Source organism: Penicillium longicatenatum (genome assembly GCF_028827895.1).
Source record: "Penicillium longicatenatum strain IBT 33135 chromosome Unknown contig_3_segment0_segment0, whole genome shotgun sequence".
Lineage (NCBI taxonomy): Eukaryota > Fungi > Ascomycota > Eurotiomycetes > Eurotiales > Aspergillaceae > Penicillium > Penicillium longicatenatum.
The window spans coordinates 3,027,686-3,054,424 of record NW_026643121.1 but is presented as its reverse complement, the minus strand read 5'-3'; the positions used below and the strand labels follow the sequence as shown (position 1 = coordinate 3,054,424).

The following is a 26,739-nucleotide window of genomic DNA, read 5'->3' as shown; positions in this document are numbered from 1 at the left end:
CTAGGTTAATAAGTGAAAAAGAAAGCATAATGACGTGGAATTACCTCCGTCTTCCGTCCCCACTTTCCTTTTTTTCTCGCTTTCCCCCACTACTGGGAGTCTATTCGCCCTGGACCCGATGATCCAGATCCTGTAGACCCAGAACTAACTCTCGACAGATCTGATGGTGTTGCTCCTTCACCACAGTCATCTGTTGCTGGTAGAGGCCCATGCGGACTTGCTGGGCTTGGAAAAGATCATCAAGGATACGATTGCATCCCTGCCGATAGATGTGAAGAACCTGGCGGATCGTTTCTTGTTCTGCTGCAAGCTGACTTGACAAACGCTTTTCATTCATTAGCACCCGCATAAAATACCACAAGTGGCTAAACTTACTTTGTTTGTTTCCAAAAGCAGGTCATGGGCACTCTTTTGGGCAGCCCGCAGAGTTGAGATCCAGTCTAGAAAATTCGACTCACCCGATTGAGAAAATTGCTGGGCTTCAGGGGCTGACTGAGAGGGCCTAAGCATTTTTGTAGACAGAGGCGCTATTGGATCTTGATCGGCGTATGCACTGAGTTCGGCTGTAGATATCTGGTTGGGGCCCGGTGCAACTTCTGCAGTTCGGTCTTGATTGACTCCATGAGCGTGACACTGACGTGTTGAGGCACCTAGAGGTGGGTTGAGAAACGCTGAGATTGGGTCAACAGGTAGATCTTTTGTAAGTTGTTGGACAATGACTTTGTTGCTTTTGTCAATTTCAGAATCCCTCTTGGGTGGAGGCGATTGAGCTCTGCTCTTTTTCATTGATGCTGTTTGGAAGCCGTACTCCATGAACATGTCACGCTGATATTTTGACCATGTCACTTCGTCTTCTCCACTATCGAGAGAGTATCCATCTGAACCTTTGTCATAGTTACTGGAACTGGTGTCAGGAATTTCGACATCGCTCGGCGCCTGGACATCTTTCAGGGGCGATTGAGCTTTATCAGCCGCTAGGCTTACCTGCGGCATGAGCCGGGGGCTACCCTTTGAATCGACGATACTGCTTTTTGGAGCTGTCCTAAACCCCCCCAAAATCGAAACCCTTGCATGAATGGGGGTTTGCAGTCTCAGAAGCGGTTTCTGGGATTCGGGGGTATGATGTGCTTTGTTGTTTCTGCTTCGGAAAAGCATAGCTGGCAGAGTTCTTGTTCCTATCTCCGGTGGGCTTTGGGATGAGCTATCTGCATCGTGCTCGGATACAGCTCTGGGAGACTGAATGATGCCTCGGCGGGGATCTTTAATCGCATCGACAGTCTCGAGGGAAACCTGCGCATGGTCCTGTGGCAGATAATATTGAGTTGGACTGTGGTCATTGATTCCATCACTGCCAACTCTGATATTAACAGAGTCTCTGTCATTCAATGAGCCTCGGGGCTTAGCAAAAGTTTGGGTTTCCTCAGCGTTATGGAGATTCGCAATCTCCGAGGGTAACTTTGTCGTGTGGGTCAGTTGGAAGGCTCCTGCCAATCCTTGACGTTGTTCTCTAGTACCAAAGCTTGCTTGTGTCTGTTCGATGCCATGGTCCAGTAAATGCGGGTATTGGCCTTGAGATCCATCAGTAGTGGGCATGCGTGAAGAAGGACTTGCAGCCTCTTGGCGATCACTCCCAATATGTCCCTTGTAAGTAGTATGCAAAGTGGTTTCAACAGCAGGCCGAAGTTGGGAATGTAGCTGTACTCCATGAAGAGCATCGGCCAGCTTTTGGCCGACAGATTTACCTCTGCCATCACAGCTTGTTCCAATCACCCGGTAAGTTTGTCCTCTGAGCACGTCAATGCCATAGTCTGAGCTAGTCGATTCAGATACCATTGGGGAGCTCGTTATTTCAATAATTTCATGCTGCTGAGTTGCTGGTTCACTCAGACTATTCTTGTGTGGCTTTCCGGCGGCCGAGAAATCTTCGGACTGTCCACCTGGTAACAGGTCAGTCTTTGTATTGGAGGCAATTGCTTCTGGCTGCAACTCCATAGTGGGCTCCGCAATCAGTGAAGTCAAGTGCAATTGAGGCTGTCGACTGCTTTCCCTCTTGTTGTTAGCCATACGTTTCGCAGGTTTTTTACGTTTTCCGGAACTTGTTTGAGCGTTTGATCCTTTGCGTTTACGACTCTCCTTCTGCTCATTCTCGCACATGGGCTCAGGATCTGGGGTAGACACGGATGTCCCTTCGTCATTGCTATTGGCATGGCACAAGTCCTCATCGTCAGTTGGCCGTAGGTCCTCATTCCAGTCCACTTCAGTCTTGAGGTGTAGCGTATACTTTTTACGGGCAGATCGCTTCTCCCAAGACTCCGGTTTCCGTGGCAGTGAAAGTGTCAGACGCCGAAACTTGGTTTCTGATTGGACTTCTTCACTCTGCACTGTGAAAACTTTATCATCTGTACTGCCATTGTTGTGCTGCGTTCTGCCCCGGTCCTTCTTGGCAAGTGGGGCATTGCTTTTGAATTTAGGAACTTTTCTGCGTTGAACGTCCGTACCAGCGCTCCGAGTAGAAGCTATGGCCTTGTGAGCATCGCTTATCTCTGCGGCTGATTGGAGCTGCTGTGGTACCCGAGGGATTACGTGCTTTGTGGCAGCATGGCACGAGTCAGTGGCGTCATCCTCGCGTGCCAATTTGGGTATATCTTGGACGTGTGGCAGCGTAGCTAATTCCAACTTCTGTTGAGGGACTCTCGTCTTCCGTCGACCTTTCACCAGCTCTCCTGGGGCCGTTGTGCCTTCTGTAGCAGCCGATCTTGGGACTGACCCTATATCTTCTGTAGGAGAATGATCAAGCATTCCTCTGATGGGTCGACTAGCCCGCCGTGAGGTCGGCTCTCCGTCATTCTCCATGTCTATATCTCGAATTCCAACAGGATGAATGAAAAGGTCAAGCGTTACCAAGTGGAACGATGAGGTACACAAAGACAAGCTCAGCGACGATTGAACACAGAAAGGGTTTGGGTTTCACGTGCTTTAAGTCAAGTCATGATCGATTGCAGGCCTAATCAAAAATCATCAGAAGAGATTCATAATGGCACAGAGTGACTGCATTTACATCACAGGTTCAGTGGCATGGCCTTGGAGCATTGTCTTAATCTTGATAGTCCAGGTGGCAAAGCTTGATGCTGAAATATCTTTCAGGGCTTTTCACGATCAAACCTCGCAGAAGATGATTGTTTTGAGATGAAAAATGAAGGCGAGTGAACTGAAGCAACAACAACAACAAACGGCAATCACAGATGTCACATGATGCTCTTGAAGATAATAGCGAGTCCATCCACACTGGAAATAACATTCTACATGATCATCCATATTATATTGTCACACATCTCGATCGACTATTTTTGTTGGTGGATGATGCAGCATTTAAGGTACCCAATGCTACCCTGGAATTCAAGCAACGATCTTTGGTCATCCCCCACAGCCAAACGATCGAGACTCCGAATTTGAATCAATGAACAGTCCTGATTAAACTGTCCCCGACAATGAGAGGTACAAGATCACTAGTCCACCTAGTCTAGTATCCTCTTGTTCTTGATTGGTTCAGTGAGTGGGAATATACCACCTGGGTGGGACCCGAGCCTAGCTGATATCCAGACTGTACAGAACATGACATGTGTTCCAATGCATATTTCGTGACCAGGGACAAGAGTCTCTAGGTTCTTCTCTCTGAACTCCACAAAAGGCCTCGGGTTCAGGAGTTCCGTTTCCTCCGGTGCCAAATTCCCCCCGTCACGCCGATTAATAATACGCGGGAGGCGGCTTAACAATCCATGTGGTTCTTGCTAGGGTCCACCTGAAGCGGACTCTGCGCAATCATCTCGCCGATCGAAGCACTCGAGGACACTACATAGGGCCATGCATCTGCTTATGACCAATTTTCTACCACTAACTTCCGGGGCTCCCTTGTCAAGCGATTTGAAATTACATTAAGACCACCAAAATGATGCCTGATCCCACTTCCCACGCTAATGACGAGGAGACTGCTTCACCGTCTCAACGCCGATTCAGCGCGGTTGAACCTCTAGACCGACTCCAAGCTACCCTCCCTGCGGTCCCACCCCAAGCTGCAAAGCTAGATATCCGGTCAATTCCTACCACCTCCGCTGAACGTTGTCGCGCTTCAATTATTGAAGCGTCCACCGATCAAGATGTCGGGCTTTCAGAGAAGATTGCAGCACTGGAGGACAATGGCAAGGGTTTACCACAAACATACGCAGAGGAGACGGTCCTGTATCTAGCATACGGATCAAATTTAGCAGCGAAGACCTTTCTTGGCATGCGTGGGATTAAACCGATCTCAAAAATTTGTGTCCTCGTGCCGGATCTGCGCCTCACATTTGATCTCCCTGGAGTGCCCTACGCTGAACCCTGCTTCGCAGGCACCCAGTTCAGAGATCCCGATGCATCCGAGCCAGAATCTGAATCCGAGGTCGAACTTACCGATGATGAGAAACTCCTCACGGAGAGCGAATATCTATCTGAAAAGGCGTCGCTCCCGACCAAAACAAGGGAGTTACGTACTAGTTCTAACGAGCGACGATGGCATAAGCCCCTCGTCGGTGTTGTCTACGAGGTTACACTGATGGATTATGCCAAGATCATCGCGACAGAGGGTGGTGGTCGTGGATACAGGGATGTAGTCGTTGACTGCTACCCCTTTGCAGAAGACTACAAGTCCACCAACCCAGTCCCAGAACACCCATCTACCCAGGCCTTCAAGACACATACCCTCCTCTCACCGGCAGCGGATGACGCCCGAAAGAGAGTATACGCTGGCAAGGGGGTCGAGCCAGCCACAGCTTCTGGCTCTTGCTCCACGTGCTCGATATTCGGCGACATCCAGCCGCATATGCGTCCGGACCCGGAGTACGCGCAGCCCTCTGCACGGTATCTAGGTTTGCTTATTACGGGTAGTGAAGAGCATGATCTCCCGATATCTTACCGGGAATATCTTTCCAGCATCCATTCCTATCATATGACCACTTCTCGGCAGAAGATCGGAAGGGTGATCTTTCTCGGTATGTGGGGACCGCCTATACTCTTCACACTGCAGCTTTCTAAAGCATTCGCTGGTCCTGATGGACGCAGTCCACCGTGGCTGGTCACAGCAGCGAATTTGCTGTTCTCGGGCATGTGGAATAGCTATGATTATATCTTTAAAAGGGTGTTTGGGGATGGCGAGAGGACCATTGATGATACCCCGTCTTCGTGATTTAGTTGCCTTTATGATAGCAGAATTTCGGGCCTTACTTTTTTTCTAGTGAAGAGCGGCTATAGTTACGATATATTAAACTTTCAATACACATGAGCAATGAATCTAAGAACATTCTCCATCTCGAGATATCCACCTTTTTTTTCTCCGATATCTAGCGTCATATGTGCACGGTGGTTCGACTGAAACAGCTGCATTCACAAAGGAAATTAAATTCGGTTGACTCCTCCAGCACAATTTTCGGAAGGGCAAAAAAAGAGAATATCTAGGATACAGATACATGTGCCGGGAGTGTTCTAACAAAACAAGGGCCGCGACCCTAGACACAAAAAAAAAAAACAGATGACGAAAGAGATTTCTCCCAGGCCACATAACACACGGGGGGCAACAATGCATAATGCCCGATGGGTCACGTAGCCTCGTTGACCTCTCCCATTTTCCAACTCATATAGTTCTTGCTGATTGGCGTTTAACGGCGGGGGCTGATCGGGGGGCTGTACACGATCTTGCGAGACTTGATCGGGGCCCACTTGTAGCGCTTGACCCAGACGCTGATGGCGAACAGACCGGACAGGAGGGCAATGGCCTTGACACCCATCTTCTTGCGGTCGTCCATCTCGGGCTCGGCGGACCAGTTCAGGAACTCAGTAACGTCCTTGGCCATCTGGGAGGTGGTGGCGGGAGTGCCATCCTCGTACTCGACAACGCCGTCAAACAGAACACGACCCATAGCAATACCTATATCCATTGTTAGTAACCAATTCATCAAACCAGCAGGACCTAATCAATTCCACACGTACCGGTACCGGGGAAGTAGGGGTTGAAGTTCATGCCCTCGGCAACGCTGGCACCGGCGGGAGCCTCATCGGGGTAACCGGTCAGCAGGTTGAAGACGTAGTTGCAGCCACCGTGACGGCCCTTGATGATCAAGCTGAGATCCGGGGGCAGAGCACCGCCGTTGGAGGCACGAGCAGCCTCGTCGTTCTTGTAGGGGGGAGGAATGTAGTCGGAAAGCTTTCCGGGGCGCTTCTCGATCTCGCCCTCGTTGTTGGGCTCGGTGTCATACTCGTGCTCCTCGGCCATGGCCTTCATCTCATCGACGGTGTGCATAACACCAACCATTGAGCGCCACGGGACACGGGTCAAAGAGTGGCAAGAAGCGCAGACCTCACGGTAGACCTGGAAACCACGGCGGAGACTGATGAAAATGTTAGCTTCGCGATGGGGGCCGGATAGTTGTCTTAGTGAACTCACGCAGCGTGGTCGAAAGTCTTGTTGAAGCGCTGGTGCACCCAGGGGTACTGAGTGGCGTGCAAACTTGATGAAAAACCATGTGTTAGCTCAATTGTTCTTCTATAACCCGATCGCACAATCTCGAGCTCGGGCACTCGGGGGCGACCAGGTATGGGTCATCTCGACTGATGTAAAGACTCACCCCTCCTCAGCGGGTGTCATGGCGAAGGCCTCTTGGCCATAGAGGTGGTAGTACCACGCGGCGGAACCGGCAGCCGCGGCGGTTGCGAGCGAGGCAGTGAGGGTAAGGTGGAAGGGGGAGCTAGCGGCCTCGGCACCGGCGGCGGTGGAGGAAGCACGCTGTAGGAAGAATTAGCCAAAAAATCCTTTCTCGTCCGCAACGAGGCCTAGCAAAGCGATTGTACTCGTCGATGAGGCTCAATTGATCTGATGGGAATGTTGGCAGCGTACCGTGGACTTGCCGAGCGATTGGCGTGCGATGGCCCGGGAGGGCACGCGCGAAAGGGTACGGGCCAGCATGTCGAATTCAAACCCTCCAATCAACAAAGTGATGGGTGGGAAGGGATTGGATCGCAAAAGCGGGAAGAGGGGGGAGGGGAGGGGGTGGTAGCAGGGAGAAGTGCTGGAAGTGATGCGAGTTGAAGTTCAGAAGGTTCAAGTTTCTCGCGGGAAAATGGGGTGTAAAACCCTCCCTCTGATTGGCCCACTCAACCCGCTCGGTGAAAACCGCGATCACTCGGAACAGCTGTCGGGTCACTGTTCTCTACCTTTTGTCTCCTTCTTGCATTTAAAATGCATCAATTTCACGTCAGAGCCTTTCGAACAAGACTACTAACGTCTGCAGCAACCTCCGATGCGAATCGTGTAATGCCCACCCGTGACCGTTAATCCCTCCTCCACCCGAGGCACCCGAATCGAACCAGCGACGCTATGATTGGTCGGTTCTCACCCTTCTACGATCACGACAACCTTCGAACGACATAGAAAGCTACCACTATACACGAGATCCCATATACTCTTGGTTCCTTAGTGCAAGTGGAATCAGTGGAGAAATGCCCTACGGCCCTAACATAGGGATGAACATACACTGAGCTCGATCACCAAAACGCACCATGCTATCTGACCTAGCACAACAACAGATGGCCCGATTGATTAGATGCTTCTACCTGTGCATTATCGAGTTGCTACTCCTATTTGATTGACTTGCATTTTTGTTTTCGAAATCCGAATCCTTGGAGAAATGGTGTGCATGTACTCTGTGTTGGTCATAGTACATGCATACCATTTCTCCAAGATTTCACAATTCGACAAATAAAGAGCAATTAGCAAGTCAGTTAAGTTGGATAGGGAATCAATAATGTGCTTTTTGCCAGGTCGGAGACCGTGGTGTATTTTTACAGGTGATACACGTCAGTCTATGTTGTGGTGGCATTTACAATCGATACGACAGGATCACTGAGATGGCATGCGAGGCAATAGCATAAGCGCTTGAAAGGACGTTTTGGCTAATAGTTGGTCGGTGAGTCTATGATGTTAACGGGGCAACAAAATGGCAATCAGAAAACAATAAGAGGGGGTAGGAAGAATGATCTCGATGTAGATTTGTAGACGCAAATGCACAGTTATGAGAACGAAGATCTTGTAAATACACGGCAGAGCTTTCTAGTCCACGCCGTACGCCCTTCTTTATCTCATTATCCCAACTATAGGTTAACTTGTGTACATTGATGAGCCTAATCTGATGTGGTTAGCAAGTAATGTGTATCCGATATGATCGACGAAAATACATTATTTCTCTCCAGAACCTTCGAAAGTAATTGCGGCTCCTGGTATCTTGTTACAGAAATCCATCACCGATTCTTTGTCTATCTCTCATAAGCCGTCCCAAGGCTTTGTCTTCCTATTTTCTCTTAGGCACAGCTTCTTTTTCGCTTCAAGCACATTGGACAGGGTGCCCAGTATCTTTATGATAAATATTGCAATATGACAATACTACAAGATTCAGTATATCAAGATAAAACTGATATACAAGATAAGACTGATATACCTGATAATTCCATTGTTATGACCTCAGAAGCCAAGACTTTTGGCCCTTGCTTGAATACTGTACATTCGGCGATCAAAACTCGGCGAATGAACCTTGCACAAGTAGGTGTACTACGTAAGACAACCGCAGAACAATTCAATTATATCCATTTCTGCCCGGTAAGGTACTCAAGAAGTACATTGCCGCAACATGAACTTCATTGTGACGCGATCTTGCAGGATTGAAATGGCACCTCTCTATGCATATATGAACCTTCCAAGGTTCATTTTAGCACATCATTTAGTCCTTGGAAATGGGCCGTACTTTTCTGCTTCTGAGTTTAGCGAGGTCTAGACAGAAATGAACCTTATAGCCCTTTGTCTAGGTATGACTAAAATCAGTACATAATGGCATACTTGATCGATATATCTTGGATCTATGGTGGTGACTATGAGATTAGGTGACCGACACACCTCGTAGTCAATGCAATGGACTACCTATGTACATATACGTAAATAACAGAAAAAAATGTCAAAGCATTGAGTCTGAAAGTAAGGCCTTTATTCAAATGCTTGTGGGATTTGACTTGCTGCTGGGCGGGTGTATCCACCTGCAGGTGCTCAGGTGTGCACCATTACAGAATCTCTTCTTCTGAACTTTTCAATTTTGAACCCCAATTGAACTATTGGCTAGCCTTTGATGGATTCTGTGGGCAGCACCAAATTTCAGGATTGACCCGAGATGAAAGACATTCGGATAGTCGGAAATCCAACAACAGCAGCATCGTTCAAACTGGCTTTCCAATTGACCGGCTTGCTTCGATATCTCCAAATAAAGCGTGGTAGACCTTGGAATCAGGCAAGGTGTAAGTTTGGAATGGTCGATGATAACACAGACCTTACGCACACGCAGCAACCCAAAGATAATAGCGGACATCAGCAGCTTTGGAACAAATAACCCTTTCAACTTCAACGATAACCCGCCCTCCAAGGAATTCATAATATCCGCTTTCCAGGTTGATACTCTGTACCCATGCATTGATGAGATCAACAAAGCGACATTCTATCCTTGGAGAAATCTAATTTGCCCCAACAGCTGCTCGACAGCCAGAAATGAACCCAGCCTCACAAAGGGCAACAAACTTCTCATAGTCGCTAGTGCCATGAAATTCACGCTCATTGTTGGGTAAATCCAGGTCTTCTGCCAGCAAATGTTGTCTAATCGGCTCGGTCCCGGCAGATGAAATGGAGGGATTGTATGATTCTGGCTCAGGGAGTGTCGAGCGGTGAGCAAGATTTTGTATCGATCTGGGGTTCGAAATCGCGATTGATGCAACATTGAATATGAGCACGAAGAGAATAAGCATTGAATTCATGGCTTCTGGATGACGCTAGGGACGGCCGATCACGGAAGGATGAAATAATAGACTGACAACCAAGTCAACCAGTGAAGGCAACGTAAGCCTGCAAGACGCACCAAAATTAGAATTTGGTACTAAAGGTCTGACTATATACCATTTTCAAAACAGGGTGGCTTTAGTCTGGCATATCATCCGGACTTAAGACGGTCGATCCGAGGCTGACACCCTTGGACCACGGTCTCGCCAATCAAGTACGTACTTGGCGATTTCTTGGCTCTGCAGCGCCACACGACAATCAGATGAGTATGATATCGCTCTTTCAGCATTTCAAAAGCTGATTGGTTTAATCAATGATTAGGTGGGCCTCAACATAAGACCTCGTCGGCACATAATCCTGACTAGATGATCCTTATCATTGGCAAAAGAAAACCCCCCAAAATCACTGCCAGAGATCAATAAGCTGTTTCGGATCTATCGTGACAAGTCCTCAAATGAAGGGGCTTCCGCCCTCTTACACTTCCCCGATAAATTGAGAAGGAAAGTAATTCTGGCGAGTCGTGGAGTAATCAATTCCATTAATCAGCGAAACCCCTCCGTAACCTTCCAAATGCTTGGCTTCCAAGCATCACCCCATACAAGTGGTGTAGCAGAAGTAGCTCCCGTCCCCAAATGCCATTAGATCATGACAGAGGTCAAGATCGTCGAACGTCCGCCGTAAGAATCATACAGTCACGCATCTGTGGATGGGAAAAATCCCAGCCAGGGATGTGGAATTCGTAGCTGACCGTATGTCCGTCGTGAGCTTACTAGAATCCTCCCCATTGAGAAACTTGATTGTCCAAGATTAAAGACAAAAGTAGCTTAGTTATACTTATCGCCGAAATTGCTGGACATGAAGAGGCGCTAGGGTATATGGAAAGGGTTTGCTACGCCTCTCCTCGGCATCTCAAGGAATCATTCGCTGGAAGTGATTGAAATTGATGCAGAAGCAGCGATGAGAGCTACTCAGGTATTCTTTTCCTTCAGACTTATGAGCTATAAACTCTCCATATTCGTCCGCTTGAATATCCCATTCGGGACGTTCGCTGGGCTTGGTCGTCTTTGTAGTTCCCTTCGTTCCTTCTGATCTATGATGATAGGTCGGCAATGCAGCTTGCTGACCAGCGTCTCCACCTGAGTATCCAGGGTCGTGTCCGAAGGACCCACTCAAAGATCATGTCTGCCTGAATGGCTCTTGGCGTGAAGCCCAATGTTGAAAGAGTGTTGATGGGAGTATGGACGTCAATTTATTTCCTCATTTATTGGTGGCTTCGAAACTCAGGGTTGTGGGTGAGTCCAAGTGGGCCGGATCAGCCACTGGATTTAGCGTGTTGTACCGCTACCGACGTTATTCTCATTCCACAGAGATCTCGGTGATTTTGGAGTCCTTGTTAGAGTTCGACTAATGCAAGATGCTTACTTCCTGGACCCACTCACATTAGATGGTTGGCTGAAAGAGCTACCATGGGCTCCTATTTTAAGTATGGTGTTCTCGTAGGTAGATCCTAACTCGGTAATGTTTCTTATTGGTGATGCGCAGATGATGGGAGAGAAAGAGTCTGTTCATTTGCTACGAGAGTAGGTGATGTAGAGAAGCAGTTGTTCACAGGTTTTGGGTGCATCCCATGGCTCTTCAATGCAATAGCCTCGCGTTTCATCTCAGCGATGATGACAGCGAGACCGTCGTATCAATACCCTGTCACCGCATTCCATCTTTTTCAGTTCTTTCATCTTAGCTATTGCTCACAGCTTTGCTTTATAAATTTAGGTTTGTTGACGTGTTCTGACGTGTTTCTCAAAGCATACCCTTCAGTACCAATGAGAGCACCGAGATTTCAGAACGTAATGTGCGTTAGAAAGGTTTTTAACGTGACTTATAGCTACCGATGGTGATATACAACTCGGTTTTGTACCGTCCAATCATGTTGCGCAATAGTCCATTTGAGATCATTACCAAACTGATCCACCTCATCAGCCTCGGGGAATATTTCAGTCATCAAGCCGAATTTCTTCTCCATCAACGCTGTCATGGGAAGATTCCCAGAGTGACTACCGACTCGAATCTCCCGTAGTCCAAGATCGCGGAACCCATAATCGAACACTATACAGAGGGCCTCGTACGCACATCCTTGACCTCTCGCTGCCGGTTGAACAATCACTCCCGCCGCACCAGCTCGTGGTTCATCACGTTCTGGTTGATATTTATTGCACGGGCCGATCCAACCAAGCCCAGCGATACCAACCGGCTTTTCTTCATACCACATTAGGAAGTTGCGATAGATTGGCGGGTCAGAGACAATTGTCCATCTTTGAGCAATTGATTCGAGATCTTCAATAGTGGCATCGGAGATGGATTTGTCGAACTCTGAGTTTTCCTTGTTCCCGAGAATATCAAGCAGAGTCATAATATCGCTCGATGTGGGTATTCGAAGGGAGAGCGGCATATTCCTGGACTTGAGCTCAAGTGTCGAGTCATATAGGGAGCCACATAGCTGATAAACGGGAGAGGTCGATGAGACGCGCGACATGCTTTGTCACGAGCGGCTGGTCTGTGAACTGCCAAACTCCAAATGCAATTTGAAGTACAGAAAGTGAAATTATGGTTTATTACGACTATAACTAGGATTATCCCCTGGATGACTCGAAATGACTCAACCCAATGAAGAGGGGTAGAGAGGTATAGATAAGGATCCAACCCAGTAGTTCCAAGGTTGATCAGATTGGGACGCATATACCTATATTATACTTAGAGAGTTTATTCATGGAGTCCTGATTGCTCAGCTCGTCGAAGATACTCCAAATAATGTATTGAGGTCCAAATTTTACACCCCGCGAGGTGTATGTGAATCATCCACACTCTATCAAGGTATCAAAGATCCCACGTGTGACGAGAGCCTGAGATCCTTGCAGAGATCTTGGATATCTCCAGCGTGACTTGATGAGGCAAAGAGTATTACTATATTTCCAGATAACAATTTTTAGGAACCTCCCCAAACCTTCTGATAAACCATGGGTATCCGATATACCTTCGAAACCATGGTTCCTTGGTCACCTGCTAGAAGTCATGACCAAAGGAATAGTGCATTACAATATTGAATCTGAGGCGGCAATTTAGGTAAGTGTGTCAAACCTCCGGTTTCCATTGGTGTATGCGCGTTGAAAGGGGGTGAAGTGTTGCGTAGGAGTCGTGCAGGGGCCAGCTTCTCAATCGCCGAATGAGTCCCCGATATCACACAGCGAGAACAGACCGCCAGTTTCCAGCTCCTACCAGGATTACAACGTGCACTTTAGTTTTCCTATTAATCCTCATTATGTGGCAAGATCACGCTATCTTCTTATCATAGATCCAATAGGTTTCCAAGGTTTATTGACCGCTGTTCTACCACGATACCAGGTGACAAGATATGCAGTCTCGATGGTCTATCATTTTTATGCAACCCTACAAATAATCCTCAAAGATTGCCCCCTATTCTTGACATCTTCAAGTTAATACTTATCGGTCGAAAGTGAAGAGTTCAGACAGTACAAATCATGGGCGCTGAATGGTTGACTCGGGGAAGCGGTGCCGCCCGGCGGGACCCAATTACGCCAGGTTTTGACTTACACCTCACATTTCAACAACCCGCTCACCATTTAATAATGACGCCACGATCCACAAAACAAAGTGGCCTTGCTTCTTTAGCGTGTACCGAGTGTCGCAAACAACATCTGAAATGTGACGCTCGGAAGCCGACATGCTCTCGTTGCTTGCAAAATGAGTACTTCTGCCAGTATCTCCCCTCGCGACGCGGCGGCCGCAGGAAAGCTCGGGAGCCCAATCGCCGAGCTTCTTTTTGTCCAACTGACCAGATTGACGTACGTATAGCATGCGCTTTGCTCTTGGTTGATGTCGAACATGCTAACTGTTTAGCAGACATCACTTATTGCGCCTGTCACTGCTCTTGGTCAGCCCAATACGCCTGACAGTGCGTCGCTGCCGAGGCCATCAGCAGGGGTTCCAGCAGGCCAAGTCCCCTGGCCTATGACCCCCCTTGCGAAATGACCTTGACCAGTCACGGACAGAACCATCCCGTGAGTCATGGTTCCATGATGACCGCTTTTTACGGTTATTCTACGAGAATTTTCATGTTGCCCATCCAATCCTGGTTCCCAGCGCCATATATCGTGACCGGCAGTATCCTGACTTTCTTCAAATGGTGGTGAACTTTGTTGGATCCCATTATATCTCGTCAAGTCCAATTCAACAGTACAAAGATAAGGTGATTGCAGAGCTCAGTTGCAGCACAGATCGGTCGCCTTGCATGGTTCAAGCTTGGCTCATCTACTCAATTGCCATTTACGCTCGAGGTGAATGGCAAGAGGCACAGGATGCGTTTTCACGTAGCGTGGAGATAGCTCTGGAGTTAGGTATGAATCGGCGGGATTATGCCGCGTCCGCACAGCCAGAAACCTCCATCGAGGCCGAAAGCATGCGAAGAACTTGGTGGGAGCTATACATCACAGACGTATTCATGGCAGCACCCTTCAAACACACGATGTTTCAATGCAGCACAATGGCACCGGAGGTTGCTCTTCCTTGTGAGGATTCGGCTTACACGGGTACCGGGGATATTCCAACCCCTCGTAAGATCCTTGATTTCAAGCGAAGGGTCTTTTCGCCCGATGAAACAGTATTCTCGTCCTCCAGTTACCGCATCGAGGCTGTCACAATATTATGTCGTGCCCTTGTGTTGAATGGACTTCGGGATTACCATCGAGATCACCTGCAAGCTGTTGAGAACGCTCTTGTCAGTTGGATCAATCACTTACCGTCCAAAAAACTGGATATTGTCGACTCATATGGAAACATCGATGAGATGATGTTTCAAGCACACATGACTATTGCCTATGCTACAATGCTCCTCCACCTACCCCGGAGTGATCTACAACCTGTTCTGTCGCAATCAGATGATCAATTCTGGCCCGTTGCCACACGTCATCTAGCATCAACACTCAACCGCTCAATTCACAGTATAAAAGCCACGGAAGCCTCGCGGCGTCTATCAGATGCAATTTCCCTTTGTCCCAATGTCCCAAAACATACTCCTTTCGCGATCCCTGCATTGGCGCTCTGCGGCATGATCCAGCTCGCCACCTCCATCAAGCATAACGAAGAGTGCTTTGATCATCATTATAACCGAGTCACTCTCATTCTGGGGTGTTTGAAAAGTACAAAGCGCATATGGAATCTAGCGGATGCCGCCTATGACCATTTAAGAGCCTCCGCGGCAGACAACCTGTCGGACTCAATGGAGCGCTGGTGCACGGAACCTCCCAGGAAGCTGTTCCCGTCCGATTCGACGCCGAGTAACACCGAACACCCTCACCAGCCTGTACGACCAATATCGGCAATGTCAGATGGTCAGGAAATGTTGTTTCCTCCCCTTGTGTCGGCTTTCGTTGATCCGACTTGCTACAACGACTCATTTTTCACCTCCCTCCCCGACTTCGATATCCACTGATTTTGTATTATTAAGATTATCAAAACCTTGATTGAGTCTGTAAATAATATACGTCGATTGTATCGATACTGAATATGTACAGCTGGTTAGGATTCACATCTGCATGGATTACTCTTCAGAGCTTCGTAGAGGTAGCCCCGGAAATATATTTCAGACGATCTGAAGCACACCTGAGCACACGTAATGGCTTTTTGTATACACCAAATTTGGTAGTTTCCCAGACAATAGCTCATTAAATAGTGCATAACTCAATATTGATCGATCGAATAGAGTTATCTATCAAATGACCCAAAGATAACAGATAGGAGTCCGACGGGGCTGAGTGAAGGTGCGCGGCCTGTCCACGCAGATCATCCCGGTCGGCGATCAAAATCCCAATCGCCGACTAACCCACAACGTCATTACGCATCGGGGATTGACGCGCACTTTGGTCGAAGTACCAACAAACTCCTTTATATAAGTGTCCTCAATTGATCCCCGAAATCTATTCAAATGATTCTTCCCCCTCTCCAACCTCATATTCTCGCATTGGAACCATGATGTCGTCAACCCTCCTCTCAGCGGCCACCACTTTCGACAAGGGCTTAGCCCCAAGCTATCAGCCCTTCAAAGAGAGATACAACCTGGAATGCCTGGTGCAAGATATCAAACAGCATTTGGGAGCGACGGGTGGTATATCTTCTGAAGAAGTCGATGAAGAATATCTGATCTCACTGGCACAAAAATACATCTCCGACCCGAGTGATTGGATCGAGTATTTCTACAATGATACCAGCAAGAATTATACCCGCAATGCTATTGAGAATATCAATCACAAGGCGAATATTGTTTGTTTTCACCTCTAAGTATAGGCGAGATATATCGCTAACGTGAGTCAGCTTCTTCTCGTCTGGAACCCTGGAAAAGGCTCCCCGATCCACGATCATGCCAACGCGCACTGCATAATGAAGGTCCTCGCAGGACAATTACACGAGACTGTTTACTATGCACCTGAGACCGATTCCAAAGAGGCTAAGCCTTTGACTATCAAGTCGGCTAATACGTTTGGTATGAATGAAGTGACATACATCTCCGATGACATTGGTCTTCACCGAGTTCATAATCCTCATCCCACCCAGATTGCTGTCTCTTTACACCGTGAGTACTCAAATATTGGCAAAGAAATCAACTGCCAAGCATATCTTGAATGCATGGACTGACCTTTAACCTAGTTTACACCCCGCCAAATGCAGCCGACTATGGCTACAATATTTTCAATGAAGCCACAGGGTCGGCTAGTTATGTATCCCAGGCTCGCTCGATCTCGAAATAGGAGGCCTGTGGCAATTCGACTACGGAGCCATTCTGTTGAGCAGGACTGGTTTGCTTGTTTGATTCCCACAATGAGGATGTTGATCATTCTCCTTAGCGACTAGCATTCGATTTTCAAGATTGATATCCACTTCGTCATTTTGCGTTCCTGGACGGGAGTTCAGTGACTTGGTATTATACTTCGAACAGAAGTGGGAGTTTAGGTTAGTCTAGTTCAAAGCTTATTTCGGGGCCACCAATGCAGAATCGAAGATTATGAAGTCTCACGTGCCTTCATCGGTGCCATAGTGACTGCAATCAGCGTTTTTATGAGGGAATTAGTATTATACCTAGGAATCAGTCTAAGTGACGTAACGCCAGGTAGTAGAACCTAAGAGTAACCCAATGTCGACATTTGTAATTTTCTTAGATCCACTCTTCAATAGTTCATGCATTCATCGAATAGCTCAAACACCTGGTTATCCCCGCACGGATCGGCCGATCGCTGACTCATCTTGTGTGACGCCATTCCCCACTCGAGCTCAGAGATGAAGAGTCACTACCACGAACTCATTCGATTCTTTGTCGGTGAGGGGGTTGCTTTGTTATTACCTATCGACACCCCAAAAGCTGTAGAATGGCATTTTTAAATGACGCGTAAGTCTCACCCGAAATTTAACCTAGGGACATGGTCGCTTAATGCTCCAAAGTGATGGCTGGAAGCCGGATCGCAAGTACATGGACGTCAAGTCAGAAGAAACGCAGGCCTTCCTGGGCACCGAGGCCCAGCGCCTGGACACTGGAAACCATTCAATTGTGTACCGTGTCTTGAAGACAGGACGCAGTGAACACCGGGCACGTCGCCCTCTTTGGCGTGGTCTCCTGGCATTTATCTGGACTGGTCTTTTGGTCTGGGGTCTAGCACGATTGTTCTACCGTAAGCTCAAGAGTATGCCCCCCTCGATATTGACTACTGATACTATTGTCATATACAGAACGACCGCATAGATCTCATCCGCATGGAGATCATCCCCTGCACCCCCAATCCCCACCTACCTGTAATACGCCCGAATGTATTCACGCAGCGTCAGAGATCCTCTACAACCTGGATGCAAAATACGAGACAATTGACCCCTGTACCGACTTTGATCAGTATGTCTGCGGTGGTTGGAGAGAGCGCCATGATATGCGCTCTGACCAGGGCTCGGTCTTTGCTGGAACCATGATGGAGGAGGTTGCCCAGACCCGCCTTCGCCATATTCTGGAGCGCCCAGAGGCCCCACAGGATGACGCTGGGAACTTCAAGAAGCTGAAGGATGCGTACAATGCTTGTCTGGATGAATCTACCATCCGGGAACGCGGCATTCAGCCCTTAGTTGAAGTTCTAGCGAAGCTGCAAAGCATCTACCCTGCAAACGATGAAATTACTTTTGGCACGGAAAAGAATATCACTGATGCCATATTGTTCCTGATTCAATCCAATGTTCAGGCTCTTGTGTCTCCAAGCGTTTCGGTGAGACCCCCGACTCTATATTGGTCTAGGGGTGTACTAACAACTACAGCCTGATGATCGGGATCCTGATAACGTTGCTATTTTTGTAAATCCGCCTGGGGAAATTGGACTCCCCGCACGCGAGTACTACAACAACACGGAAACGGTCGCCAAGTATGCAAATGTGGTGAAGCAGATCTTCCAAGCGCTCGAGGTCAGTGAATTTGAACAGATCGCGGAGAACGTCGTCGCTTTTGAAAAAGAACTGGCCGATGTGACTCCCGACACCCAAACGCAAGAGGATGTCACAAAGTATTACAACCCACTCAGTGTCGAAAAGACCGAGTCATTGGTGCCCCAAATATCCTTCACAAATATCATCTCAAAGCTTGCACCGCATGACTTCGAAAGCGATCGCCTAATTGTTGGATCACCTTCATACATGGAAGCTCTCTCCGGAATTCTGAAGCATACTCCCCGAAAGACTGTGTCTTTCTTCTTCCAATGGAAGATTATCCAGGCCTATGCCACCAGTATCGAGGATGACAAGATTACCCCCCTCACCCGGTTCACAAATGAAATGGCCGGGAAGGACGCAGATGCTAAAGAAGAGCGATGGAGAACGTGCATTCGTAGCCTTGATGAAGGTCTGGGCTGGATATTGAGTCGATTTTACGTATTGGATTCATTCTCAGAAGAGTCCAAGAAGCTTGGTGACCAAGTTGTGTCGGATATCAAAGAACGTTTCGCCTTCACTCTGGCTCAAACCGCATGGATGTCTCCAGAAGTACGGAAATTGGGCATCCAAAAGGTGGAGAATATTGTCCAGAAGATTGGTTTCCCAACCAAGAGTCCGAACGTACTGGACCCACAGGATGTGGAGAAGTACTATGCCACACTCAATGTATCCAACAAGACCTTCTTTGAGAACGAGATTGCCGTCGCGAAGTTTGATATCGCAAACGAGTGGTCTAAGTTGGGCAAACCAACCAACCGAGATGAGTGGGATATGACTGCGCCCACGGTCAATGCTTACTATAGCCCCGCGGGAAACGAGATCGTCTTCCCGGCTGGTATCATGCAACCTCCCACGTTTTACGGTCCGGCAGCACCCTTGTACCTGTCCTATGGAGCCTTTGGAGCTGTCAGTGGGCATGAACTCTCTCACGCGTTTGACTCGACTGGGCGGCATTACGACCAGACGGGAAATTATACGAACTGGTGGGACAACGAGACCGTCCAGGCTTTTGAAGAACGGGCTCAATGCTTTGTGGACCAATATTCCAGCTTCACCGTGAAGGGACCCGGCGGTAAGGTGTTGCATGTGAATGGACGCCTCACCCTCGGTGAGAACATTGCGGATGCCGGTGGATTGACCGCTTCGTTCCACGCCTGGAAAAAGCACGACGACGCAAAGGCCGACCTTCATCTTCCAGGACTGGAAGCTTTCAGCAAGGAGCAACTGTTCTTCGTTTCTTACGCCAACTGGTGGTGTGGTAAAACTACACCCGAGGCCGCGGAGAAGGCCATCTATACTGATCCACACGCGCCCAAATCTGCGCGGAATATCGTAAGTTTGATCCGGTCCCATGCATAATCCCTGTCCGTTAACAACGTTAGGAAACGATGGCAAACTCTCGCGAGTTCAAGGAGGCATTCCAGTGCCCGGAGAAGAAACCTGTTTGCCAGCTCTGGTAGGTCGTTGCCGGGGGATATTCAATGTGCTCCCTCCTCTCCTCACTTTAGGTTGATTTTTTTCCCTTGAATTTCGGGTTTCATTTCACAATGCATTTTTCCTGTGGTTTCTCGTATGCATAAGACACATTCCAAGGGATTTATGAGAATTTCGGTGTCCGAAAGTGTCAAACACCAATCATAGTCAAGCCTATGAGACATAAGCTCTAGATGACTAGTTAATCTGGTATCTCCGCTCACATCATCTCTTGCATGAAATACGAGACGATCCCCTTGAGCTTGTACTTTTTTTTTTTTGCATCCGGGTTGCACTCCCCCTCAACGCCGATCCCCGTTTAAACTAGTGATTTTTTTCCTGGGAAACGCCAAAGTAAAAAAAAGGCCGAAGCCGATCCCAACGTAGATCGGGGCGGCCTGACTTGTAGATCGACAGATCATACGGAGTGACGGGGGGATTGTTGAGAGATGGGAACCCGCAGGAGATCATGTGGATCGGCTGAAAAATGTGACTTGATTTAGTCATTTTAGAAGCATGTCTTGGCAATAACAAAATCAGACCATGGAAATTGCATCAGCTGAAGGTAAAGTGGGCAGTGGAACCTCTTGCATGAGACATCCACTTTGCTGGGAAACGGGACATGTCATAGCTGAGAGCTCCAGTCCCAAGGGCGCGTCACTATGTACCGAGGCCAGTGGAGCCTGGGATAACGGCGGGACAAGCAGCCACTTAGCGGGCTGAACGGGGATTCGCCCCAAAGTAGTTCGCTTCACCGGGGCGAGGCGACCTGGGTGGGCTCGACGTATCAATTGTTGTTCATGTGCTCACTGAGGGGAAGTTGACTGTTGACGTGTAGATTAGATGGAAACAGGATTAACCGGATAGAAATCAGATGGAAATGAGATGAATCAATAGAAGAGATAGATAACTGGAGCTCTACTATGCGTGTATCGTATTCGGTGGCAACGTGCCTGGATCCGCTGTGTCGGGATCGGTTCCCCAAACCTCCTGCTCCACTCGCGAAAAAAAACAAAGTCCCTTCTTATCCTTCCCTACACTCTACAAGGAAATCCGATCAAATCTCTGGGCTTATGTATCCGAGAGGTACCCGTTACCCTTGCCTGTGAGCAAAAAATATACGACCGCGTCGCGCGCGGTTCGTGGAGCTGTCATCGAAGCTCCCACGACTGCCCGCCATGGAACCGTTCCCTTCCACTCTTGACCGGACCGCACATTCCAAGGATCGATCCGGACCATCAGTACGAATCAATGAAGTGCCTACTCTAGACCGAACGCGCAGCGCAGCCACCCCGAAAGCAACCACCCCTCTACGTCGCGCCAACACGGTGGCACATGGGAGTTTGATCAAAAAGAACCTGGAACGCAAGGCCACCCGAGAGAGGACCGCAACGACAGGGACTGCGCCAGGGGTGGGAGCATCAGGGCTGCGGGCCAAAGATAGCAATGAGTTATTACGAAAGTTACCATTGCAACGCTCCCAGACGCACCGGGGCCCATTAGAGGCGCGTCCGGCAGGACGCAAAGCAGGTCATTTTACGGTTGGAAGTGTTGGACAAAATGGCAAGATCTTTCTCAGGTACGATCGCTATTCCGTCCAAATATCTAATCTCTACACGGCCATCCCGTGTCGCACATAACCTGCAGTGAGCTGACAATTCGCCTACATTTACCAGGCCGATTGCGAATCCACCGCAGAAAGATCCTCCTATAGTGCCCTTCTCATCTACTGATCAATTGACGGCCGATCGCCTTCAGCCGCAACGATATGCCCAGCCCCGAGATGACCCGTCGCGATGGTCGAGCTCTCAGCTCTCCGAGTTACGTCCGCGCGAACAGCGAGAAGACTACGAACCCGTGAATCCTGACACCGCGCGACCAGAAACGGCAAATCGACCCCGCCAGCGTGCGAACTCGTTTTCAACAATATCCGATACTCACTCAGTGTCTGGCGCAGGCAAACGTGGAGAGTTGCGCATCGTCATCGATCGATCTGAAGACCGGCCTAAGACCGCGAATGAAAAGTCGCCTGACACGGCGTTGGACGTCCCTATCCCTCATTACCGGCTGGGCTCACGGCTCAATAACGAAGGTAGTGCGGCCCTGCATAGTTCCGTCCACGCGCGGACCTCAATGTCCGATAATTTTCGAAACTCGACCTTGCTGGGAGGCATGATTGATCCCATGCCTGCGCGTCATCCGAGTCCGTATAGAGACTCCTACTCGCGTAACCGGGCGTCTTTCGCGGTGTCAATGTTCTCTGGAGCGGCGGCTATAGACCTCAGTCGGGCTTCGCCATTGCCGAGGAATTCAATGGTGTACGAGTTGAAGGGGCCGGTTGAACCCTCGATATATGAATCGTTGGTATCGGACATGGATGGTGAAACGGTTGTGCGGTACATTCCTGGCACCAAAGATATTAGCGCAGCTACGCCCGCCCGCATTGTGGCCCAGATCTCTTCTGAGTCGTTCATGGATTATGAGTTGGTATCGGACTTCTTCCTCACCTTTCGCTGTTATTTATCCTCAAACCACCTGCTTGCTCTGTTGCTTGCGCGATTGCAGTGGGCAATCAATCGCCTTCAGGAGGATGGGCGGATTATTCGCATTCGCACTTTTGCGGCTCTGCGACACTGGATCTTGAATTATTTTGTTGATGACTTTGTTACGAACTATGATCTGCGGACCCACTTTTGCGAAACTATCAACAACCTTTATCAAGAGGTCAAATGTCGACGGAATGGCGGTATGAGTGACTTGAAAATTCTTATTGATTTGAAAAGATGCTGGAATGGCAAGTGTTCGGTCTATTGGACCGCGTCGGATTTTTCTCGCGCCTATAATGATCCTGATAGCCCAATTTTGCCTGGAAGCGCGCAAATGGAGCTACCGAATGATGAGCCACTCCAACAGACTGTTCCGCTTCCTAGCATGGCTGTTCATGCTGACACCAGTTCTCGAAAAAGCTTCCCCGTCTCTACCCAGCATGATCGGAATGACTCGGCTGGGACAGCACACAGCATACCCTTTTCGACAAAGAGCGACCAAAGCATGCTTGCGCTCTCCTGCTCATTACCTCCAAAGTCACCAAGACGGCTCTCAGCCCCTTATTCCAGGAGCAAAGCACCACGCCCTGTACCACTCGGCCTCACAAAGTCGTCTTCACCTCACGAAGGACACCCTGTGTCGCCGATGCTTTCACGATACCCATTCCATGGCCATAAACGAAGCGGCAGCTTTTCTGATTCGGTCCGAGATCCCATGTCCGGTGTGGAGGTGGGCTCCACAACTACACCACAGGAGACAATGGACCCGATCAGCTTAATTCGAGGTGTCCTGTACCCTCCCGCAGAGTCATACATGACGTTGATGGCCCCAGATTCCCCTCCTTTGCCTTTACCGTCGTCATCTAGCAATCCAGACCGCCGAAGTCAACCAGATGGTGGACCTAAACCAAACCAATCAAACTCGGGGGTGAAGACCATCATTGGTTCAATTAGGCGGGCGCTCCATACTAGAAATGGTGGTCAGAGTGTTTCTGCTCGTATTGCTAATGCTTCGGAAAACTTCTCCATGCCATATCGCGGGAAAACCTCTGCAATGCCACAGCACATTGCTCTGGGGTCTGACTTCTACCGTGAAAGGAAGATGGCGGCTGTTCCTAAGCGCCCCGCCCGAATCGATGTGCTCTGCGACCAAGCTTTGAGGCAATACCGGGAGGCCACGGACCCATCGGTCAAGCAGGATAACCAGCTGCAGCTCAATGCGCCTGAACTGCAGATCCCCTGGGGAGACACCCCCGCAGAAATGCCCGAGGACCATTTGAAAACTCCCAAGGACAATGCTTCGAAGATTAAAAGTGGGCTTACTACTGGTAGTGGGTCGATCGTGATCGTGGATGATACCGGATTTGAGTTCCCTACTTCAATGTCTGGGGCTTTGGGAGACGATATGACTAACCGCGATTTGGGTGATCCAGCGCGCTTGAATCCGAGTGATAAGGCTGCGTACTCCAAGTCTTACTTGTCCACATCAACACAGGGTGCAAGTGAACACACCGTTCCTATCTGTTTCAATGGTGAAATCCCAGAAGTTCCGCAAAAGCCGCATCCGTATAGCATTGCTTCAACTCGCAGATCTTTTTCCAATGAGCGCCAGACTACTCTCAACAAGAAAGCCTCGCTTTCCCTCAGACTTCGAAAGTATGCCTCTTTCCAAAGCGGAATCTCGAGACAGCGGGCATCAATGGGTAGCGACGCAGGAAAGTCTTCTACGGGCTCGAATCTTACGCAAGAGACAGATAAGCCATCCGGACGTGCGCTCCGTAGAAGACCTGGTGGAAATCTGCGAGAAATGCAATATGTGGATGATGTTGAACCTGGCGAAGGTCGGAGAAGTGCTGTGTCTACTCACTCTTGTGATGACTCTTTAGCAGAGACTACAACGACCACCTCTGAAGTTCCATCACGGCCTCCGACTACTTTGATTCCGCCCAACCCTCGATACTCCTTGATCCAAGCTCGATCTAATCGGAATATGAAACGCTCCTTTGAAGCAGCTATTGCCCGCTTTGCGCAGATTCCAGACGATGACGATGGAGGTGTTGAATCGACTCTGCTGAAGCTGGAGGGCAAGTGGCCCAGCTCACCACCGGCAGATCAAGAGATTGGATTTGAGCGAGCCCTCGCGCCTCGCGCTGAGTATGCGGCTGAGAAGAACAATGTATCTTGGGATACAATCTCTCGAAGACGGCAAACGGATAAATCGGGCTACTCGACTGTTGGGGGGCGACTGGCGCCGCCCAGACCGTACTCGGACTCTGTGGCGGAATCTGAGGAGTCGTACAATTCGATTCCTCTTCTTGAGCGAGGGTTGACTGATGAGTCTATGAAACGGCCACCAGCGGATCGAAGCCAGCATCGCAGCCAAATCATTGATGTGCAAGGGGCTCCTCTCAGTCTAATCACCAGTCGGGATACATCTGAGTTGGCATCGTCGCACCCGTCGATCCAGATCATCCACGACACGGATAGCATTCGCCGCATTCCTCGAGGCTCAACCCTGCCCCTGCCCATGTCAGGGCAAGCCACTCCTAAGCGCTTGTCGGCCATGTCTGTTGAGATGATTGACTCGCGCGAGGCAATGGAAGGCCGCTTGTCTACAGATACTCGCAGTCTGGCTTCGTCGACTGTGGAGATCCCGCCTCACCCCCTGGCCCACCCACCTTCTCCTCCAATGACTATTCAACACCCCAGCTCTTTCACTCCGTGTGTCTCACCTATGGATAAAGTGCTGTTCCAAGCCCAACCACCTACACCCGATACTTCTCCTCGGCGTCGGGGTACAGAAACGGCCAACTCACAGTCCAGAGATGTACCTCAATTTTCGAGTGACGTTCTTTCCAACTCTGAGAAAGACCGTCAATACGTCAACGATAATTTCCCAGACCATGTCCCCTTTATTCTCGCCTGTGAGTCGCAGGTGCTTGCACAGCAACTCACACTGGTTGAAATGGCTGCGCTGAGCGAGGTTGATTGGCGAGATCTCGTTGAAATGAGATGGAGCGGCGGCTCTCAGTTTATCTCTAGCTGGGTCCAGTTCCTCACTACCGAAGAACGCAAGGGCATCGATCTGGTTGTGGGCCGTTTCAACCTCATGGTCAAATGGGTAGTCTCAGAAATTGTCTTGACTCGCGAAATCCAAGAGCGAGCCCGCACAATTATCAAATTTATTCATACAGCTGCTCATGCGCGCCGCATGTGCAACTATGCGACCATGTTGCAGATTGCCATTGCCCTTTCTTCGTCGGACTGTTCCCGACTACAGAAGACATGGCAAATAGTTCCTTTGGAGGACAAGCGACTTTTCAAGGACATGGAATGCTTAATCCAGCCTGTTCGAAACTTCAATGACCTGCGTGTTGAGATGGAGACAGCCAGTCTGCAGGAAGGCTGTATTCCTTTCATCGGTAAGATCTTCCTCTATATTTCAGATTATCTACTTTCACTAACCTCAATTAATAGGTCTCTATGTACATGACCTTACTTATAATGCTCAAAAGCCAGCCCAGATGCCTTGTGGTGAGAGTGGTTTATTGGTTAACTTTGAACGGTACCGCACCGCTGCTCGGATTGTCAAGAGTCTGCTTCGGTTGATCGACGCCAGCACCAAGTACCGCTTCGAGCCGGTCCAGGGTATCATCGAGCGGTGCCTCTGGATTGCATGCCTCTCCGAAGATGAGATTCAATCCCGCAGCAAGCAGCTCGAATGATCTCTCCTCGGCGTGGTTTGGTTTATTTCTAATGATTGGATTTCTTTTTCATACCCCTTTTGCAGAACCACTTGGTATCTTCTGCTATATATCCCTGTATCTATATTTTGCATTTCCCCCTTCTCACTTTCGTTTAGGTTTCATTTGGTATTTGCGTTTGGAGCGAGCATTTGCATTACATTGGCAACTTGGAGATATCACGGCTTGATGGCAGTCATACATACTATTTTTCTTTTACTTTTATCTGTGGAACCACCAAACATCCTTTGTTTCATAAATCAATAACAGAAACCCTCGAAGTTAATATACAAACCTACAAACCTACTCGATCCTACCAATATAACATGGTATCAATTCGTAGCTCGTTTCATCGTTTGATAAGGTGGATTCTAAGTGCGTCATAATCAACAAAATCACAGTGGAGTTGATCTACTTGCGGAACACCATTTTCAGCCCGACCCCCAATTTCTTTCCTTCGACCCCAATCCAGAGGGTTTCACCCGAGTACAAGTTTCTCTTTTATTTCATTCTTTGTTACCTCCAAACACCGAGCAAAGGGTTCAATTAACTGTTCCCG

The 26,739-nt window shown here is 48.9% G+C and overlaps 8 protein-coding genes across 8 annotated transcripts; 5 read left to right on the top strand and 3 right to left on the bottom strand.

Moving 5' to 3' along the window:
- Positions 1-100: 100 nt before the first annotated feature.
- Positions 101-2,853, bottom strand: N7484_006493 (uncharacterized protein; the record flags this gene model as incomplete). Its single annotated transcript, XM_057116911.1, has 2 exons — positions 101-325; positions 376-2,853. 2 exons carry the CDS (start codon positions 2,851-2,853, stop codon positions 101-103), a joined length of 2,703 nt encoding a protein of 900 aa, XP_056972794.1.
- A 1,093-nt stretch (positions 2,854-3,946) lies between these two features.
- Positions 3,947-5,218, top strand: N7484_006492 (uncharacterized protein; the record flags this gene model as incomplete). The annotated part of the gene is made up of 1 exon (XM_057116910.1): positions 3,947-5,218. The coding sequence occupies one exon, from the start codon at positions 3,947-3,949 to the stop codon at positions 5,216-5,218; it is 1,272 nt and encodes a 423-aa protein (XP_056972793.1).
- Positions 5,219-5,687: 469 nt separating this feature from the next.
- Positions 5,688-6,991, bottom strand: N7484_006491 (ubiquinol--cytochrome-c reductase catalytic subunit CYT1; the record flags this gene model as incomplete). The annotated part of the gene is made up of 5 exons (XM_057116909.1): positions 5,688-5,956; positions 6,019-6,416; positions 6,473-6,535; positions 6,654-6,811; positions 6,923-6,991. The coding sequence occupies 5 exons, from the start codon at positions 6,989-6,991 to the stop codon at positions 5,688-5,690; spliced, it is 957 nt and encodes a 318-aa protein (XP_056972792.1).
- A 4,786-nt stretch (positions 6,992-11,777) lies between these two features.
- Positions 11,778-12,425, bottom strand: N7484_006490 (GNAT family N-acetyltransferase; the record flags this gene model as incomplete). Its single annotated transcript, XM_057116908.1, has 1 exon — positions 11,778-12,425. One exon carries the CDS (start codon positions 12,423-12,425, stop codon positions 11,778-11,780), a length of 648 nt encoding a protein of 215 aa, XP_056972791.1.
- Positions 12,426-13,536: 1,111 nt separating this feature from the next.
- Positions 13,537-15,398, top strand: N7484_006489 (Zn(II)2Cys6 transcription factor; the record flags this gene model as incomplete). The annotated part of the gene is made up of 3 exons (XM_057116907.1): positions 13,537-13,752; positions 13,811-13,862; positions 13,960-15,398. 3 exons carry the CDS (start codon positions 13,537-13,539, stop codon positions 15,396-15,398), a joined length of 1,707 nt encoding a protein of 568 aa, XP_056972790.1.
- Positions 15,399-15,934: 536 nt separating this feature from the next.
- Positions 15,935-16,710, top strand: N7484_006488 (uncharacterized protein; the record flags this gene model as incomplete). Its single annotated transcript, XM_057116906.1, has 3 exons — positions 15,935-16,225; positions 16,277-16,535; positions 16,610-16,710. 3 exons carry the CDS (start codon positions 15,935-15,937, stop codon positions 16,708-16,710), a joined length of 651 nt encoding a protein of 216 aa, XP_056972789.1.
- Positions 16,711-17,387: 677 nt separating this feature from the next.
- On the top strand, positions 17,388-19,878 carry N7484_006487 (M13 family metallopeptidase; the record flags this gene model as incomplete). Its single annotated transcript, XM_057116905.1, has 4 exons — positions 17,388-17,625; positions 17,684-18,201; positions 18,251-19,750; positions 19,801-19,878. 4 exons carry the CDS (start codon positions 17,388-17,390, stop codon positions 19,876-19,878), a joined length of 2,334 nt encoding a protein of 777 aa, XP_056972788.1.
- A 1,191-nt stretch (positions 19,879-21,069) lies between these two features.
- On the top strand, positions 21,070-26,162 carry N7484_006486 (mitotic regulator LTE1; the record flags this gene model as incomplete). Its single annotated transcript, XM_057116904.1, has 3 exons — positions 21,070-21,470; positions 21,568-25,859; positions 25,915-26,162. The coding sequence occupies 3 exons, from the start codon at positions 21,070-21,072 to the stop codon at positions 26,160-26,162; spliced, it is 4,941 nt and encodes a 1,646-aa protein (XP_056972787.1).
- Positions 26,163-26,739: the final 577 nt, after the last annotated feature.